This window comes from Sodiomyces alkalinus (assembly GCF_003711515.1).
Source record: "Sodiomyces alkalinus F11 unplaced genomic scaffold SODALscaffold_1, whole genome shotgun sequence".
In the NCBI taxonomy this organism is placed as follows: Eukaryota; Fungi; Ascomycota; class Sordariomycetes; order Glomerellales; family Plectosphaerellaceae; genus Sodiomyces; species Sodiomyces alkalinus.
Genome location: NW_021167079.1, coordinates 4,226,485 through 4,246,893, shown reverse-complemented (window position 1 = coordinate 4,246,893; position 20,409 = coordinate 4,226,485). Strand labels below are relative to the sequence as shown.

The following is a 20,409-nucleotide window of genomic DNA, read 5'->3' as shown; positions in this document are numbered from 1 at the left end:
CCCCCGCGGTATGCCACTACGTCCTAACCTAACTCGGTCACAGCGACGACTTCCGTGGACATCATCCCTCCAAGCGTCTCTCACCCTCGCACTCGTCAACCCCTTCCTATGGTATCTCATCGACCGTTCCAAACCGGGTTTCCTCCTCTCCGCCGCGGTAGGGTTGGTGGGCTCAGCCGTGCTTTTGGGCGTCAACCCCGATATCATGCCCACGCCGTCGGTAATGCCGCACCGGAACGCATCCGCCAGCGAGATACACGAGGTGCCGCTGAGCTTTGGCGGCTTCGCGAAGAGGGAAACGGTCGAGGCGGGGATTTGGATGCTGAGTGTCTTGTTCTGCAGCTGTGTGTGCTTTGGAAACATCGGGCGGAGGTTGGCCTTGAGCAACCAGCCTACTACCAGCCAGGGGCGGTTAGCGTGAGTTTGCCCTCGGGCTAACTTGAGCAATGTTTGCCTTGCTCTTTACCCTACCTATAATACAGTACCGCCTTTTAATTATTATCACTATACCTCTCAATTATTCCGACTGTTGTGGTGGTTATTGCTTGTCGGCGTTGTTGTCTGTTGTCGTTGTGATTAAAGCTACCTCGATCATTACTATTGCCTTCTTGGCATCATGACTACACGTATTGTTCTTCTTCTTCTTCTTATGGTTTCCCTGCTTGCCAAAGATTACAGTGTCGGTCATAGCCTAGGGGACAGGCAAGGAAAGGGGTGAAGGATGGATAGGGATAAGCCGTCTATCATGCGCTTGCATTCTCCAGTGAACTCGTGTTCGAAAGGGGACATCTCTGCTTCTTCTGTGAGCCACTATAATACAATGCCGTGAGTCGGGAAACCTGGTGTCTGGTTTGGATGCCCCAACATCTTTGGTCTATCGTTAACTGAAGACAGGATCTTGTAGCTGTTGTTTCTCCCGCCTAGCTAGTAGGCAGGTAATGACGCAAAGAGGCAAGAAGCCAGACAGAAAAGCAAATTGTCTGTTGTTTAGCATGCATATAAGAAAACTCCCGATTCCAGCCATGGCAAGTTTACCCAGAGGCTAAATCGACGAAAATGTGCAGTGTCGTCACCCGTCCCACGCCCACGGCGTAGGTTCAAGAGGCCATAACTCGGGTCAGGTTTCTACCTTGGTTCGTATTACATAGTAACAAACGGGGAGATAATGGCCGGGGCTGAAGTGCCCTGTCTTAAGTGAGGTAGGCCGGTACGAGGTAGCTGCGGTATTGCTTGGCTGGCTGGCTTCTGGTAGTGTATGTACATGGGAGGAGGTTCATGCGGAGTACATGTATGTCATCACGATACAGTTCCTCGCGGCAGGCTAAAGCCACCTACCTGGTACCCTAGGTAAGGTACATACATACCTGAGGCTACATAGGTACCTAGGATATCACGCACCAAGCAAGGTATCCGCCGGCTGTCCGACTCGCAAGTCTCTAATAAGGTACTGGCTGCCTTTACCTTCAGTGCTCGAATTGTAGTTCGTAGAGAAGAGGTTTTTGGACGCAGTTGTGTACGTACAAGGTCAATCAATAAGGTAGACTCACTGGCCATCTCGCCGGCTACAAGCTACAAGACAGGGCAGGATCTGGCCGTTTGACCGTTTGAACCAAGCACGCTGGTGGCACGAGTATTCCCCTGGCGTTTGAGTGGGGGTAACGCGGTAATAAGCATTGACTTTGGGGTGGCGACAGCTCCAGCTGCGCAGGAGGAGAGATTGTGGCTCCAGCGGAAGTGCATGTCGTCAGAGAATTGGACCAAGTCACACGTGCAGCAGGTCCACTAGACCCTTTTTCGCCTTACTTTTTATGTTATTTTGTGAGGGTGGAAGTACGTACATCTAAAGTATAGTATACTAAATAGTACCCTACAGGTACCTAATGAGTAATTGTAGTAAGTACCTACTTACTTGTACTTTAGACAGTGCGAAATAGGTAAGCTAAGGTACCTTAGCCTGAAAGAATGATGGAATGACCCAAGGACCCTCACTCTGGACAGACACTTTGTAATTACGACTTGGAATAGAGAGAAGAAGGGGAACTACATTATGTATTATTCTTATTCGCAGCATTGATTGTGATCGAGGCGCCAAAGGGCGTTCCGGAATCGGGTCACGCCATGCATCCTTGACTCTTCTTCCATGATTGACCTCATCATTATTTTCCCCTAGTTTTTTTCTCTTCTTTTTTCTGTTTTCCCCCCTCCTCGACCTAAGGTACATACAGACTTCGTACTTTGTACACACCAATATTAACTAAGGTATCCCGTATCTATTTCCCTTTGGTCGGTATCCCCAAGCAGATGCGGCTGCCATCGTGAATCACCTTGCTGATCGGAATGCTGTTTTTAAATGTATGATTTCACCACTAGCCGCGCCCTCTGAATCCCCTCATCCCTTCATCCCTAAAGAGATTCGCCCTCCATGATCTTTCTCGCACTCCTCCCCCGCCATTTCCCCACATCGCCCGTACCTGTAGACCACTGATTCGACTGGTCCTCCGTTCTCTGCAGGACCCTCGATCCATACATACCTACGCCTTACAGCGAACCACCAAATCTTCGATGCTCAGTGTCATGGCATCCTTTGCCCGTCCCATTGACTTTTGCGCACCTCCTGCCGTTATCCCCCCCCCCCCCCTTTTTTTTTAGTCAACTTTAATCTCGTCCTGACGCTGCTCTTTTCACGTTCTACTCTACAATCTACCCCACGGTCTCCCATGATCATTTCCTTCTAGTCTACTTCCACATCCCTTCCACTTCCCATATCAACCTGCTCCGTTCTCACCATACTGCGGATAGGTACATATGCGCTCGTCTCTGCGCTCGCCTTCCCCCTTCCCCTAAGGTTCCTGGCATATCACCTCCCAGTCCCAGGAGCTGTCTGCCATCCGATTCCCCCGGGCTGTTTCTACCTCCATATATCTCTCTGGCCGGGCCTGTGCTTTTACATCATAGACACAAAGCTTGAGTGGACGGCGCACTTCGAGCATTTGCACTCAGATCGGCGGCACGAAACCACTGACCAGGTCGCTTGAATAAGCCGAGAGTCACTTTCGACCTGGTGGTCACAACGCGCCACCTTGCCGACGTCCCTTTCATACGCAGCTTCATACACATCTTGCCTGTCGCGTTTCCACTCCATCCTCCACCTCCCCGATCTGATCCACTTTATCCCACTGGGACTATTTACACGTTGCGAAAATCGCCCATCCTGGCTTCTTTGCGCTGGTCGCCTAAAGACGGCGGTGCCTCACACGGCCCGATGACCTCAGACCAGTCGGCGGTCCTAGAGTGCAGACCATCGGCCCTTACCTCCGAGCCACCTGGCGAAACCGAGCCCCAGGACGGGAAGGACCATGGGACGCCGGGCTCATTTTTCTTCGCTGATCAGATCCGCGGCATTGTCCGTCTGATTCAATGTAAAGAATGCTTCTACCCGCTTCGCGAGCCCGTCACCCTGCCATGTGGTAGGAGCCTTTGTCGAAGCTGCCTGCCGGAATCTCGGACTCGGGAGCACATCACTTATCCCGCACTACCCAGCAGGCTTCAAGGCTTCAGCTGCCCTTTCCCGGAATGCGGAAGGGAACACGCTGTGGGCGACTGCTCGACGGATGTCGTCCTCTCCAAGGTTATTGACCACTTCAAGGACGTGATGGACCGGGCCAAGGCCGTTGCGGCTACCGGCGAGGTAACCACGCACGTCATGAGTAAGGACCCATGGGTAGTGGCCGGCGTGGGTTCCTTGGCCGAACACAAAATCAGATCGCGAGTTGTCCCTGGAGGTCGGCTTCTTGCCACGTACTCTATGGTTGAGGCGGGCGAACTGGAATACGAAACCGAGGCGTCCTATTGCGAAACCTCTTCCGCCGGTGAAGAGGCGGCACTGCGGGCCGACCATGTCCTCTTCACCATGGTTAAGGAGATCATTCGGACCGAGATGGACTGCCAGATCTGCTACGCTATCTTTCACGACCCCATCACCACCGTGTGCGGTCACACTTTCTGCCGCAGATGCCTTCACCGCGTACTCGACCACGCGCTCTTGTGTCCTATCTGCCGGAGGGGACTGTCGATTAGCCCCTTGCTCCACCGGCAGTCATGCCCTCCTAATCATTGCCTCTCCAAAATCATCGACGTCTTCTGGCCCGATGCCGTCGAGGCCAGGGAAAATGCCCTGCTTTCCGAGGTACTGAATGGGCACCGCGACTTCGACATCCCGCTTTTCATTTGCACTCTGGCCTTTCCTCTGATGCCGACCTTTCTCCACATCTTCGAACCACTGTATCGACTCATGATTCGACGCGCATTAGAAGGCAACAGGATGTTTGGTATGGTACCCCCCAGCCTTCCACATCGCGCCAACGACATGCCTTTCATGCCCTGCGGCACTGTGCTGCGCATCGTCAATGCCGAATACTTTGAAGATGGTCGCAGTCTCATCGAGACGGTAGGAGTATCTCGCTTCAGGGTGCTAAGGCATGGTATATTGGAGGGGGGGTATACGGCTGCCAAGACCGAGCGAATAGACGACGTGAGTGTTGCCGAAGAAGAGGACAGAGAGGTGGCCGAGACGCAATCCCGGATCGGGAGCACAGTAGAGGACTCTCTGTCCGAGCCAACCAGGGGACCTAACACGGCAGGTCTTACCTATGCAGCGGAGAGTCTCGACAGGATGCCGACCCGTCAACTCCTCGACTTCGCAATCGCTTTCGTCCGCCGCATGCAACAGAAGAGCGTGCCGTGGCTGGCCAATCGCATCTTGGCCATTTACGGAGAATGCCCGGACGACGGCGCACGCTTCCCTTGGTGGTTTGCTAGCATCTTACCGGTCAAGGACGCCGAGAAATACAGGCTCCTCGAAACCACGAGCGTACGGGAGAGGTTGAAAATCTGCTGCCACTGGGCTATCGAGTGGGAGTCGACGAGTTGGTAAGCAAGTAAGCCCATCGAATTTCTTATCGAGATTCAACCCCGCCCCCGACACGCTCAATCCTTCTGCGAGCTGTCGCTGGGCTGGCCTTGGTCTTTAGCCTTTCGGCCCGGGTGACTATAGCTCAGAACGCATTCACGTTAATCTCTGTCATGAGCCACCATCTCTCTCAGGAGCCATCTTGCTGACCACACAATCCAGGCCCCTTCGCGGTTGCAGGATTCACCCAATCTCTGAATAAACATCTGGCGCCGTCATTTCGAAGCGGAGGCACATTTTTTGTTTCGTTATTCCTCAGTTTGCTTTGCAACCGCATTACCGCATTCTATTGTCTCGCTTCTCGAACGATGATACATACTTTTCGGAGAAGAATGGATATAAAATATAAGACGACACGCAGGAGAGATGACGAGACAGAAACATTAGACGAGAGATACAGCATATATTGTCCGTTGTGTGGAAGAAGACATGGTCAAGGAGAGAAGAAGAGAGAACGAGGCCAAGACCTCAATATGTTTTGGATAATGACGACGATGATGGATCATTTGCAGCGGGTTTCAAGACTTCATACCCCTACGCAAGTGTTGCACTTGCATTACGCATGTAGGGTTCCAGCTGCATATGCATTGGTATTTTTCTTCCTTTGTATCCGATCTTGCCCTTGAAGATACCAAATTTGGGACGGCAGCATGTTTCCTTAGGCACCTAGATAGCTCCCCTGGGGAAATTGTCATACAACAAGGGATGGTCGACTTCAGCGGCGGCGAGAGTAACCAAATAAATAGCATTCAAACAGGAACTTGACGGTAACAACGCATTGAATTAATGTTGAGTCGCAAGGGACGCCGGTAAAAGGGTATCAACTCTTCCTTGTCTATCTCCTGAGCTATGTATGCTGTTATCACGATGTCTCCCAATGCTTGCCCTCACCATGTCTGAAATCCCAGGGTACCTCGCTATAGCTTCACGGGTCGAGAATCACCGTTCGGGTCGTCGAGTATCCGTATTCGTATTCGCTTATGCCTCTATCGGCTGTTGTTCCTCCACTACCTCAGCTACTTCTTCGCCAACTGTAACGTTGCGTCGGTGCCGTCACCGCCGCTCGCCGCCGCCTCTATTTCTAAAGGGGCATCTATCGCAATGGCAGCAGCAGCTTCAGCCGGCTTGGCTCCTCGGCCATTCCGCCAATTCCGGCAGCCCGGGACGCCGGATTTCGTTCATGATCATTTTACGCGAGGCTCTGGGATGATCTATCGCTTTCCCCGTTTTGGCCGTCATTCTGATCTTCTTCTGTCGGACTGGCGCCGAAGATAAACTTCTCGAGATTCGTGCAAGTAGTCTCCAGCTCATCGTTGACGAGGACGAGATCGCAACCTTCTTTCAGATTCGAGTCGTCGGCCAGATAAGGGGTTGCGGCTTTCAGCAGGGACTGAATGCTGTCATCGTCTTTATTACCGGCCTTCTTTAGCCGCTCCTCCATGACCTCCTTACTGGGCGGGAGAAGGAGGACGAAGCGCGCATCGAAGCCCAAGTCCCGGACTTGCCGAGTCCCCTGTGTTTGTATTGTTAGTAAAATCGTACCGCCTGCGCGAACTATGTTGGTGTTGTAAATCGTGGGAGACGCGTTACCTCTTGATCCAAGTGGAGTACCGGCACTTTGCCGCCGTTCGTGATGCCCTCGACGACTTTTCGACTCGTGCCGTAGTCGACGTCTCCCGCGGTAGTGTACTCCAAAAGGACGTCCCCGTCCCTCAGCATGCCGAAGGCCTGCTTTTCGATGAAGTGAAAGTGTTCCCCCCCTATTTCTCCTTCTTGGGGCTTTCGTGTTGTGTGTCGGCCTACCCGAACGAATGCGCCCGGACGCCGCTCCGCCAGGAGATTCGTCATAACTGTCTTCCCAACACCCGATGGGCCCGTGATGACGATGGGTCGCTGATCCTTGGGTACATTGTCCTTCTGGACAACATCCTCAGCATCAACGGGGTCGGCATCGGGGTCTTCCAGTTCTTCGAAGATGGGATCAATTTTCTCGGGATCGCTGATCTTATCAAAGAGTCCAAGTTTCGTCTTCGCCGCGATTCGCAATGCCCGCCAGCTTTTGCTTGCCTTGGCCTCGATAGCCGCTGCTTTCGATTCCTCGCTCGTGGGCATTTCAATCTCGAAATCATCGTCCGCGATCTTTCGTCTAAAGCTGTCGAGTTCCGGAAGCTCATACCTGCCGGCAGCCTTGAGCCTCGCCAGCGCTTGTTGGTCATCGCCGTCCTCCATAAAATTAAGGGGGAGGGAACCCATGGGCGGGCGCAAACGCTTGTTTCGACACAGGCGATGGAGCTCTTCCTGTGCAGTAGCCCATGTTTGCGCTGGCAGAGGCGGCAGTTCGATCGACGGGCAGTTCCCGGCCTTCCAACGGACCCAGTTCTTGTCCCTGGCAAGAACAGTATCGACCATCCGGTGGAATTGGGGACCGTCATCACCAAATTTGAGACTATCCTCGACGGTTCTCTTCATGTCCATTGCCCATTTGACCTGGAGGCATGTCAGCGTCGATAGGGGTTGTTAGTGGGTATCAAGATGCTACTTACATCCTCGTCACTCAGAACTTGGTCGAGATACATCACCGACTTGTTCGGCGTCTTGATAGAGGCCAGCTTTTCTTTTGCCTTGGGGGAGAGATAGAGCAAGAATTCGGTGATGATGAAGGTCTGAACCAGGATATGCCTCCGAAATGACAAGTCGCTGATCTGCGAGAATGTTAACAGCCGAGAATTGAAGGGCGGGGAAGCAGACATACCTCTAGCTCGAACAAGTCGCGGCTGGTGAGATACTTCGGATTGAAAGCGCTGGCCAAGTCTGATTCCGCATCAGGCTCGCGTTTCCTCTTAAAGCTCGCACTGCTCTCGCCGGAGCCTTTGGGGGGGCTCGCCTCCTGTTCATCCTGCACGGCTTTGAACATCTTCATTGTCGCTTCCAGGCCCCGCTTGAACCCTGATAGGCTCTCGGCATCGAACAGCTTCTTCGGCTGGCTAAAGGTCTTCTGTAGTGACCAGAATATTGGATAGAGCACGTCTGCCTTTATCGGTTGGTCTTGAGGCGCTTGTTTTGTGGAATCAAAGGTCACCGCCTTCCCTTGAGAAGTTGAGACTTTGTCGATTTCCATTTTGTCCTGGGTTTCCTCTGGTGCCGGCTCCGACTTGTCGTATGTAGTGACATTCTCGACGTGGTATTCACCCCGAAGATTGACGGAGCTTCTGTCGCCGAGGGGAAAGCTCTGGAACATGAATATGAATACTCGGCCACAGAATGCCGTGTCCTCTGCGCGAGAAAGTCGGCGAAGGAGTTCATTGCAGCTTCGGAGAATGACCAAGTGTTTCTGCTTGAAATGACTCGAGGTTATTCTTTCGCGTCGCGACTCGAGATAATCAAAGACCTTCTGGCACTGGGCGATAGTCTGGCTGTCGAGCATCTCTTCTATCAACCAGAAGAGGAGAGCGGGGTCGCAATGTTCATCGTCGGAAAGAATCGACACGAGATCCAGCAAATTCCACAATTGTACAAACCCGGGAGAATCGATTGCAGTGGTAGCCTGGACAGAGGGACACATTAGTTCCAAACAGCCTGGATAGGGGATTATGAGGGCTTGGATCTTACGATCAAGTGGTCGAATAGGCTGCGCACGGCGGTCTCGATGACTGCGAACTGTCGCGTCTTGTCCTTCTTCGGCGAAGTATCTGCTATACCATTTTCTTGGTCTCCAGGAGCGTCGCTCCTAAACATGGCCGAGATGCGCCCATCAAGATCCCCAAAGTCAGACTTGTGGAGTGCCGGGTCGATAGAGGCGGGTTTGGTCTGGCTGGCATGTGTGAGGAGATCGTCAAGCAGGACAGCAAATTCAGTTACCGCGGGAACGCGGTCACTGTGTGCAATAATTGCACCCGGCATCTTGGATTGGAGCGTGAGGAAAGAGAGCTTCGGATGGGATTTCTCGGTGACTGGCGACTGGTCGCGGATGTCGCAAGACGAGACGCAGTCATGTGTGGTAGGGTGCTCTGCGAGGCAGGTATAGAGCTCGAATTCTACCGTAGGTGCTGAGTTTAAGATATTTCGCGAGTTGAATTCGAATGCGGACCCGGTAAGCTGCCGTGACTTGAACTGCGGTTGAGTAAGGTAGGTAGTAGAGTTGAGACGGTTTGTCCATTGAGAAACAAGGCTGACCACTGTACGGACTACCTGTCGAACAGACCACAGTCTTTTCGGTTACGTAATGGGCCGGATTGCTAAGAGTATAATCCGGGTGGACGCTTGCAGAATCTGCACTATATAAAATACGGTGGTAGCGTTTCCCTGACGGTCTGGGACAGTTATAATTATACATAATTGCCTTAATAAATTTTGACCTATTTTGTAATAATTTTGACTACGCTTTATCTAATAATTAAGAGTCTTACTTACTAAGTGAAGATATACCTATTTTACCTACCCTTTTACTACTACTACCGATTTAAGAAGCTATCTAGCTACGCCGATATAGTGGGTTAATCTATAAATAACTATTAAGATATCATATCTTAGCCTTATTCCGTATAAAACCTATAAGGATTAGGAGCTCTAGCGACGCCTATACGAATCGGTTACTACCTATAATAACGTGTAGAGGTTTCTCCTGTCAAATGGGTAGTCGCAAAGAGTGAAAAGGTAGGGTCAAGCAAGGAACCAGGTATAATCACGATAGGATCACAATAGGGTCTGAATGTGGGTATAGCCAAAGAATTAGATTAATCGCTGGCCTCCCTATCTAAAGGGGAGGCTCCTCCGCCCCTTAAGACTACGTTCCGCTGCTCCTCGAGGACTGCTTATTTGCTTCCTCGAGGGCTGCCTTATTTGCTTCGAGGGACTATTCTGTTTACTGTGTGATAACTGCTTTATTTATACCTCGGGGGGGCTTAGACTAGCCATGCCTAGACCCCTATGGGTTTATACTAGGGACCCTTTATAACCACTGCTATAGGCACCTAATATAGCGACCTCCCCCGGATACTCCTGTCCTTAGGAGCGCCCGATCCGTGCCGGCCTCGCGGCTCCTCCGCTACTTAGCCTCCGCGCCCGTCTCTAAATCCCTTCGACGCCCTAAACCAGAGCCTTCCACGACGGGACCCTGATAGGTCCCCGCCGGGTTCCTATAAGAAGCCTCCCTCGGCCATGGCTCTAACTCGGGTATATACCCCCTCTGTCCGTAAACTAAAAACCACTAAAGCTAAACCGCTAAAGCTAATATCCTAGTCGGGCTCCTAATAGGTTTTAAGGTGGTTTCTTCCCGGCCCTTCGGATTTACCCTTTTATCCTTCTGGGTTATCCCTTTTATCTATCTATAAAGACTCTCTTGCGTGGTATTACGTGGGGCCCGATATTACTCCTTCCGTGAATTTCGTAGCTTCCTTCTTTATGCTAAAAATAGATACTTATATAACTGCTTTTTAGAGATATCTCGTAACCTGCCGTTATTCCCTCTTCCTATTCTTTTCTTCCTCTTCTATACTTAATTTTCGATTATACTATTCTTCGTGAGTTTTCCCCTAATCTAATATACTATATACTAACGTCTTATAGTCTTCTATTAATTAACTACTATCTTATAAGTGCTTCCCCGTCTTTAATCCAGGATACTAGCTAACTATAAGATATAGTATAGTCACTATACCTTCTTAGGAAGATAATAATAATAAATGCGCCGCTACTCTCGCGAGTATAACGCGGTCCTTTAAACGGATTAAGATTATAGTTACGGTATTAACCTCGTAGTCCGCTAGGCAGTTAGCCCCGTAGCTAGCTACGCTAGAGCCTCCTGCTCCTACTACGGCTATATCGTCGTCGACTACTACGTTATTAGTTACTCCATGCTAGAGGGTAGTGGATATCGGTATAAGCGGGGATCTAAGGGCCCCCTATATACGTTATACGGGTAAACTAGTAGCGATTAATTTTAAAGAGAAGACATATACTATCGAGGCCGTGACCTATTGATATACCGATAACGGTTAGCATACTAATAAGTATCACTACTACTCTAAGCATAATAGCCTAAAGTGCCGCGTAGTAAGTTATATATCTTTATTACCACTTAATCCTTATAGTCCCTTCCTTCGTGGATTACTCCGTGGTCCTATTAGTCTAACACGTATAATAGCTTCCTATTACTGGTAAGAACGCTACCGAGTAGCTATAAAAGGTTTTAGTTATCGCTATCGATAAAGGTCGCCTAAGTAAGAGTCGCCGCGTGAGTATTACTATATCCCTTCGTTAATCCTGTATAGTACCCTTACTAATCCTGTATAATACTAATACTAGGCTATAGTAGTTTAATGCTAGGTTATTCTTAAAGGGGCTCTAGGTTAAGCGACGCTAGAGGTTAACCGGTTATCTACTAAGGAAGCTATAGCTACTCGGCATTAAGCTAAGGAAGTTACCGACGCCCGTTAGAAAACGGCGGAAGATATCTATAAGAGGCTTAATAGTATAGAGTCGATCCTTAAATAATTCGTTAGGCTATAGTAGTAGCGTTTAGCCGTCGAGTAGAAACGGTTCGATATTAAATAATAACGCCTTACGTTGCACGAGCGCGACCTCGCGGCCTAGGAGCGGACGGCTACTGCTTTTAAGTAGATAGCTACTCTTAACCTAGCCTAGGCTTAAGTCTAGGAAGACCTCCCTACACCCTTAGGGCCTGCCTTAGCCCCCGCGGGGGTTAGCTTTATAGGCGACGATATATTTAGTAACAGTGGCTCTACGTAACCTTAAGGCTTTATACCATAAGGTCCCTAGGGTCCCCCGGATCCTTACGAAGTGCCCGACGATAACGATATAGTGCCGGCCTTATTAGTGAAGAAGGGCAAGAAGGCTTTAACGCCCTGAACTCCTTTATTAGGGAAGAAGAAAAAGAAGTAGTAGAAGGCGAAGACGCCTTTATCTTTTCGGCCTTTGATACTATCCGCAGGTGGTGGGTAAGAGGGGGTAACGGCTACTACCGCGGGGCAGAGCTAGGTATATATAAAGGATAATAACAGCGAGGTAGCTAGGCGGGAGCCTACCCCTTTAAACGATAAGTTAGTAGGGTTTAAGGACGCCCTAAAAGGGCCGTGATAGTATATATAGAGAAATAGTTATTTTTTTTCTAGGTTTTTTACTAGCCTTCGGGTTCGGTTTTTCCTTTTTTTTTTTTCTAGCTTTGGGGTATTCCTATTATAACCCTACCGGTCCCTAACTATACTTCTATTATAATATAATCGTGTCCTTATCGTGACTGTTAATTAAGGGAATAGTAAAGGGAAATAAACTTTAAGAGCGATAAGCTATTATACCTAAGGAATAAGAACGGGGTCGGGGGCGGCGTTATACCCGAAATATAGAAGAATAGTAAATAAGGCGACGACTTCTAAAAGGAAAATAAAGATTAAGAGTAAAGCGCTTAAAAGGAAGAAAATAGTAACCGAGGCAATAATACCTATATAGTTCCCGTCTAGATTAAGGGGGGGTCCCTGCCCGAGAATTTATCTCTATAATCTATTAAAGGGTTTTACTAGGTTAATATAGTCGATTCGTGGACCTTTACCTTTATTAGATCCTTATCGGGGATAGTGTATAGTCCTATATAGTCCTTAGTAAGTCTTGCTTATAAAAATACCGTCCGTAGGGGGGGAATATATAATAACAACCTTATATTATCCTTATCGGGTCCCCTATAGGAATAGAGTGGGAACCCACTTAGTTCCTGGATAGTCTCGCTTTAAAGTAGGCGTTAACGAGTTTATCGGGGATATTCCGTTTCGGCTCCTAGGTATTCTCCTCGTTGCTATACCCTACCTATTTAATTAGGTATTAACGTCGCTTACCCTAATATCGGTGGGCTAGGATAGCTTTAACCGTATACTTATCAGAATCTGGTTCGACGTTAACCACGGGTAGCTCCGGCTATAACCTATCACGGGACCTCTATAGTTTTAGCAGGGAAACCGGAAAAACGTTATAAATCCTTATACCCTTTAGCAGTCCTAATTAGTAGGCTAGGCTATACATGCTAACGATTTTAGTCACCTTATATAGTCTGATAAACTTATCGCTAAGCTTTTTCGACGGCCTTTTCTATCGGATATTCTTCGTGGATAATAAGATATACTTATTTACCTTAAAGGAGCGCTAGGTATAACCATTATTATAGTACCGTTCGTAGGAAGCCTACGCCCTCTTAATAAGATCCGAAATAGACCGGCGCTAGGCTATAAGGTATTCCGCCCGGGTCTCGGCTTCGGCGGCGCGGACCTTGCCTACCCTCGGAAGCTATACTTTATTCGGTCCCTTTGGGTTATAGCCTATTAAGGTATCGAATAGGGTATAACGTATCGTAGAGTACTACGCTATATTATAGGTGAATTCTGCTAACGGTAGCTAGTTAACCTAGTTATCCTATTCCTGCGAGTAGAAGACGCGAAGATAGTACTTAAGGTTCTGGTTCTACCGCTCCGTCTATCTGTTAGATTACGGGTACTACGCTATGGATAGACGTCGTGTAGTGCTAAGGCACCGATATAAGGTTACCTAAAAATAACTTATAAATAATAAGCCTTAGTCTAATATAATACCGTTAGACAGGCTAAAAGTGCGAAAAACATGATACTATAGGGACTTAGTAAGTCCCTTAACCGTTAGGCCACTATTTATAGGGATATAAATAGAGTACTTTATTAGACGGTATACTACGACGAGGATAGTATCCCTTTTCCTATCTATAGCCGCGCCTTAAACCGGCGGTAGCCCCGTAATAAAGTTAATAGATATCTTTATAAAGGGGCGCTAAGGTATTAAAAGACTCGCTAGTTCGCTATATAGCTTATAATACCGCGGCTTAGTGCGTTAATAGATAGTATAGGTGGGTATAAACTACCGGATATCCTTAGGTAAATAATCCTAGAAGTAGAAGTCCGAAATCCTCTTAATAGTCCTTATAACCCTATAGTGTCCTACGCTGGGTCTATTATAGAAATACTAAAGGACTTTCTAACGGAGACTAGAGTAGTCTAGTATAAAAACGCGATTCTTAAAACGAAGGATACTATTACTCCGAGACTAATATCCGTATATAGTATCGTTACTATAGGCCTCGCGCTATCTAGTATAAAAAGAGTTATCCGCTTACGCCTTTACCACCTCTTCTAATAAGGTAGGGGAATTAGGAGCGGGAATACGATTAGGGGCGGTGCGGGAACCCTGCTAGTTCCTGATAAGGCCTAATATAAAACGCCTCGAACCGGGCTCTAAAAAAGAATTATCCACTTACGTCTTAACCACTAATATAGGAGGGGCGGGAATAGAAACTAGGGTAGCACGGGAACCACGCTGGTTCCCGGTATAGCCTAATATAAAATACCTCGAAAAGGACTCTAAGATAGAAAAAGGATTATCCGCTTATATCTTTACTACCCTTTCCGGCAGGATAGTATTACGTTTTTCGCACTTTTAGCCTGCCTAAAGGTATTATATTAGACCGAGGCTTATTATTTATAAGTCGTTTTTAGGTAACCTTATATCGGTGCCTTAGCACTATATAATGCCTATCTATAGCGTGGTACCCGTAAACTAACGGATAGACGGAGCGGTAGAACTAAAACCTCGAGTACTATCTTCGCGTCTTCTACTCGTAGGAATAGGATAACTGGGTTAACCGGCTACCATTAGCAGAATTCACCTATATTATAGCGTGGTACTCTACGACACGTTATACCCTATCCGATGCCTTAATAGGCTATAAACTTTACTTTTCTTTTCCTTTCTTTTTCTTTCTGCCTATCCGCCTAGATACTTTATATATAACCTATCCTAACCTTATCCCCTTTACGGTATTAAAATAGGCGTAACGCGTATCGACGTGGAAAAGAAAAGAAAAATAACTATTATTTTTTTCCGCGGCTACGTTACCTATATCTTCTATAACTAATAAAGTATAATAGTAAAAAGAAGCCGGAGACTCTATTAAAGAACCTAGCTATAGTAATAAGTAAAGACACCTTAGTCCTAGAACTGCGTGTGTTCCTTAGCTCCCCTAGGGGGAGTCCTTACGTTTATAAATAAGAGTATCGGGTATAAATATCTAGTAAACGAAAACGAAAAGAAAAAGCGTAAAAGGAAACTAGAAGAGTATATAAGAGCGAAGAAGAGAAGGAGATAAAGAAAAAGAAAAATAAAGAGGAAAAAAAGAAAGGAAGATAAAAATAACGTGATAATAGACGCGTATAATCCTAGCCTTAAAACGCCTTAGCTCCTATCAAACTAGTAATCTCTAAGCTTCTTATAGTAATAATACGCCGAGTCGCCCCGATAGAGAATATTTTAATATCCTCGAGATAACGGGCGAGTCGTAAATTCCCACTTACGCTCCTATAAGCACCTTAGGATCCTTCTTATTTTAGAGTATTAGACTTTATACGAGCGGCTTTAATTCTATAGTAGGCTTGGGTAAAGACTCGAGCCTACGATAATCTACGACCCGGATACTCCCTCGGGTACCGCGAATAATCTAGCTATTCTCGACCCGCTTATAAATTATCTCCTTTAGTATCTTACTTATTTTATCCACACTCTTCCGTTATTTACGGGTATTTAACGCTCCTATACTAGGTATTACCGTCACGGGCGGGCTAAGCGGCGGTTATAGTATATTATCGAGGAGCTATAAAGTCCTCCCGTCCGTAGTACCCTCGGCGATATCTCGGAATCGGGCTACGGTACGTAGCGCCGCGAGTATCCGGTCTTTATCGTTTAGCCGTGCTCGAAGGTCTATAATCTCGGTATTCTTATCCTTAAATAGTGCCGCCACGCTATAGTCTTCTCTAATAAAAATACCCTTACTCGTGGCGGAGAAGCTAGTAGACGCTCGGGAAGAGCTAGCCCTCCGCGCCTATACTAGTTATTTCTCGAGAGTCTAAATATATCGGTTCTTATCGGCGAGGTCGGCCTATAGAGCTTAGTTCTAAGCGGCGAGTAACGCTATGCTATCCCTAAACTCGCCTATACTATTGTTATCCTCTAGCCTCCCTATCTAAAGGGGAGGCTCCTCCGCCCCTTAAGACTACGTTCCGTTACTCCTCGAGGACTACTTATTTACTTCCTCGAGGGCTGCCTTATTTACTTCGAGGGACTATTCTGTTTACTGTGTAATAACTGCTTTATTTATGCCTTGAGGGGTCTTAGACTGGCCACGCCTGGACCCCTGTGGGTTTATAATAGGGACCCTTTGTGACCACTGCTGCAGGCACCTGATATCTCCGCCTAGTCGATCCGACTTAGTCCTCCGAGGAGCCTATAATACCGGATTACGGCTTTTTCCCCTCTATAATACCTAGGCGTACGCTTACGTAATATCTTAACCTTACGGACGCCGGCTAGAAAGTATACGATATCGAAATCGCGCGCTAGAAGATCCTATAAACGTAATATAATAGCTACCTAAAGGGGATTAACGCTATACTAACCTAGCAGGTTAATATTATCGACTAAAGCCGTAGATAACTACTATAAGGAGGCACGCCTCGTGAGGTGTATAAAGCCGTTAAATGCGATACGGATTAGTACCTAGCCACCCGCTAAACCGATACCTATAAAGAGTATATTAAGCACGTATAGTACCCTATAAATAGCCTTAAGAAGCTCGGGGAGTGGTTGGATAAGTGGTAGCTACTGCTATAAAGCTATAAAGATACCGGTTTAAAGCCCGCCACGTATGTATAGGTTATAGATTTCTTTAGAGGTATACGCCCCTATACCGGCCGCGATTAGACTAAGGCCAAGGGACGCCGTATAGATAACTAAGTAGTTATACCCGAAGACCTTTATACCCTTGGCTGAAAGTATATTAATACTAGACTTAAAGACTAAGGAAAACGCGGTAGCCACCGTGCTATAGTATTCCCTGCACTGTATACCGGAAGCGAAGAGGGTAAAGATACCTTAAAGGCCACGGCTAAGCCCCGTAAAAAGGGCGGCCGTAAGAAGAATAAAGCTAAGAATCCTACTACCACGGTATCTATAGCTATACCTTTAGCTGTTTTAGCTAACCGTTCCTCTTCTAAACGCCGTTAATCTGCTCTATAGAGAGGTTAGATCTACCGCGTGTGCGCTATACCTAGCCACGATATTAACGCCTGCTTCTATCTATTCCCGGATACGGTATATAACGATTAGACACCCTTCGAGAGCACTAAAATAAGTATCTAACGGATCCTTCAATACGACCCCTCGCTGCGCGCGGAAGTGGAAGAACTACACGCCGTAAAGAAGGTAAAGAAGGATATAAGCCGGGACTCTATATAGTTTAAAGAGGCGTGACTTAACTGTAGCAGCGTCCGTAGTGGCGTCTCCTACGCCGCTACCTTTACGGCTAGCACTGCTGCTAGTTACCCTCTTCGAACCCCTGCTATCCTCGATTCCGGCGCCACTATTTATATATTTAACGATTTTTCTCGTTTTTCTGATTTTATACCCGCCACGTAGGGGGATTATGTAGTAGCCGGCAGTTCGTCCCTGCCTATTAAAGGTTACGGTAATATGACCGTGAGATTAAATAGACTAATAGGAGGCCTCGATTTTAGGCTGTTAAATGTTATATACTACGAGGATTTTGCCTGTAATTTAATCTCTAACTAACGCCTATATCTTCGAGGATACTAGTAGAATTAAAAGCTACTAAATAACTGTATTCGGCATTCCGATAGATCTATACTATACTAGCTAAATCACCACTTCGATTAAACCGTTATTAAATACGTGCCCTCTAACTAATCTACGGCTACTTTTCTAGGCTCTTCTTCCTCTACCACCCGAAAAGCCGTCTATAAATCGATAATATGGTATCTAAGTATAGAAGAGGGTATCCTATAGTATCTGCGGCTAGGGTATATAGGCCCTAAACTATTTAAGCACTTAGAAGAGCAGACGTAGGGGGTTAAAATAAAGGGACTAATAACTATCGACTATAAGGCCTACGAACTTATAAAGATTAAACAGTATATTAGTAGGCGCCCTTATACTATACCTGCCTACGTAGGGGAGTAGTGGGCGATTAATTTTACAGATTTTAACCGAATATCCGACGGGGACTCGCGGTTTATATTTTTCACTAACCATTTTAGTGGTTTTACGGCCACCTACGTTATAAAGAGTAAGCTGGTAGTGGATATCCTCGTAATAATTAAGGAATTCCTCGCTTAGGTAGACCGCTAATTAGGCTATAAGGTGCGCGTTTTCGAATCCGATAATAAGCTAACTTAATCCCACGATATCACCTAATTCCTACGTGATAAGGGTATCCTTTTAGAGATATCTGCTGCCGATACTTAAGTATAGAACGGGGGTGCTAAACGCGCTACGGCCGTGGTTATCTTAAAGAGTTATATGATAAATATCCACGTAAAACTGCCGCCGTTTATATAGCCTAAGGCTATTCCCACGGCGGCGTATATCTATAACCGGACGCTATAAAGGCAGTATAATAATAAGGATTAGAAAACACTATACGAGGTCCTCTTTAGAAGGAAGCCGATTTTATTATATCTTCGAGCTTACGGCTATAAGGCGTACGCGATAATAAAGGACGCTTAAAAGGGCGTAAATAAGCTATTTAACCGTATCGCTCCCCGCGCCTATATCGGCTACCTTATCGGTTACGATTCTACTAATATTTTCCGTATCTAGGTGCCTGGCCTGCGCCGCTATAACCGCGTTATTCGAACGCGCGATATGGATTTTAAAGAACGCGCCTTCTTTAACGGCGATATCGCCACCTTTAAGGACGACCTCTGTTAATTAACCGAGGAGTAATTAGAAGACCTGATTAGTTAGATTAAGTAGGAGAGGGCTAGAGATTCACGGCCGTTGACGGACGTATAAGCTAAGGACCCCCCCCTTTATATAACTACTTATTTTAAATTATTAGATCCGGGGATAAACGCCCCCGGATCCCCTTCCTTAACGGCTTTACCGTTAAGGTTATAGTCCGTAATACCCGGCTGTAAGGGGGTAGAGGAGGCTATCTTAAATTAATTAGGATAAGATTTAGGTTATAAATAGTGTGATTTAGCCGGTATAGCGCCTAATTACTATCTATATCCGCTTAATTCACTATTTCCTACGCTACTAATAACCCCGCTATTGGTTATAGCGCTAATAGTAGCTATTATATTAGGAAACCGTGATACCCCTATAGCCGTAAGGTTTTAGGATAATAGAACACGGTGCTACGATACCCCTATAGCTACGCCTATAGGGCTCCTATTAAATAAAGGAGCGTAACTAATTCGGTAAGGAGATAGCTAGAAAAGAGACTATTAGGTTATAGTATTTAACGCTAGCCGTTACGCACCTAATATATATATATTAAATAGGACTCCGCTAACTAAATTACGGTTAAAAAGGTCCACGTCTATAGCGTTATAGCGACGCTTAATAATACCCCGCGAATCTATAGCCCCGGCGGTAGCTACCGGAAGTATATCCCGGGAGGCTATCTCGGGAAATATAACCCCAGCGGTTACTTCGGCGGGTACTCTAGTATCGCATGTACTAATAGACACTTAAATAATTAACTTAGTAGAGCAGAAATCTCGTGTGTGTGTATTATATTAAGTTATATCTAGGAGAGTCTCTTATGCTCTTAATTCAGGTGGTAAAGACTCTGTTATGGGTACTGTATTATTTAGATCCTATCCGGTCTTTTCCGGTATCTACCCTTATTATATCCTAATACTCGAAGTCCCTGATATCCGGAGCCCTTAGTTATAGAGTGGATCCCCCCTGGATCCCCTATAGACTATATCGTGGTTCTGCCTATACGATACACCCCCTTAGTTAAGGTGGGTCTTCCTAGGTCAACTAACTAATTAAAGGCTTCGGTTTAAACCAAATGCTCTTAACTTTTCTATCGTAAAATTAATAGTTAGGGGAAAACGCCCTCGTGAAAAGGATCTAAATCCGCCCTATTTAACCGTTTAATTTAATTCTATCTTAATTAGTTCCTCGACCCTGATTAGCCGGATCTACTTAATTGGATCTATATCTATCGGATCTACTACGCCCTCGGGGGCCTTTATCGTTACTACGGCCGTGGCTTTAGCGCGTTTAATCTTTTTGTGTAGTCGTTTAGACTACTCGATACGGTCCTTTTAATCCGTTAAATTAAGCTGTTACTATAGTCTTTTAATTCCTGCCTCTGGTAGTACCTTTGTTAAACCGTCCGCGATTATCTCCTTCGTGTTAACGTACGTGACCTTAAAGAGGCCCTGCTATACTAACTAACGCGCTTACTAGTTATGAATATCGACGTGCCATAGCCTTATTCGTAGGCGTTATGCCTTCTTATTAACGAGGTTAATAGTCTGTTAATTATCGTAGTATAGCTATAGCTGTTATTAGTCTAGCCGAAGCTCTAAATCCCTTAATAT

At 46.8% G+C, this 20,409-nt stretch overlaps 2 protein-coding genes across 2 annotated transcripts in view; one reads left to right on the top strand and one right to left on the bottom strand.

Moving 5' to 3' along the window:
- The window catches only part of SODALDRAFT_375060 (hypothetical protein), a 6,454-nt gene extending 1,228 nt beyond the window's left edge, over window positions 1-5,226 (top strand). Inside the window, exons 2-10 of the mRNA XM_028614726.1 lie at window positions 44-417; window positions 765-802; window positions 1,695-1,777; window positions 2,371-2,590; window positions 2,736-2,777; window positions 2,846-2,938; window positions 3,027-4,925; window positions 5,003-5,043; window positions 5,132-5,226. Of these exons, the coding sequence (XP_028470603.1) occupies window positions 44-417; window positions 765-802; window positions 1,695-1,777; window positions 2,371-2,590; window positions 2,736-2,777; window positions 2,846-2,938; window positions 3,027-4,925; window positions 5,003-5,043; window positions 5,132-5,167 (2,826 nt within the window). The 3' untranslated portion in view covers window positions 5,168-5,226. The remainder of the gene's footprint in view (window positions 1-43; window positions 418-764; window positions 803-1,694; window positions 1,778-2,370; window positions 2,591-2,735; window positions 2,778-2,845; window positions 2,939-3,026; window positions 4,926-5,002; window positions 5,044-5,131) is intronic.
- Window positions 5,227-5,681: 455 nt separating this feature from the next.
- Window positions 5,682-9,110, bottom strand: SODALDRAFT_304380 (guanylate kinase). Its single transcript, XM_028608977.1, has 5 exons — window positions 8,579-9,110; window positions 7,722-8,513; window positions 7,513-7,671; window positions 6,560-7,456; window positions 5,682-6,482 (listed from the first exon to the last, which is right to left on the bottom strand). Exons 1-5 carry the CDS (start codon window positions 8,867-8,869, stop codon window positions 6,159-6,161), a joined length of 2,463 nt encoding a protein of 820 aa, XP_028470602.1. The 5' UTR covers window positions 8,870-9,110; the 3' UTR covers window positions 5,682-6,158.
- Between the last annotated feature and the right edge of the window lie 11,299 nt (window positions 9,111-20,409).

Excerpts from the sequence above, each read along its gene's own strand:
- SODALDRAFT_304380 (XM_028608977.1), bottom strand. The coding sequence starts at position 8,869 with ATGCCGGGTGCAATTATTGCACACAGTGACCGCGTTCCCGCGGTAACT. Across the intron at positions 8,514-8,578 it reads GCCTATTCGACCACTTGATC|GCTACCACTGCAATCGATTC; the intron begins GTAAGATCCAAG and ends CCCTCTGTCCAG. Across the intron at positions 7,457-7,512 it reads AAGTTCTGAGTGACGAGGAT|GTCAAATGGGCAATGGACAT; the intron begins GTAAGTAGCATC and ends ACATGCCTCCAG.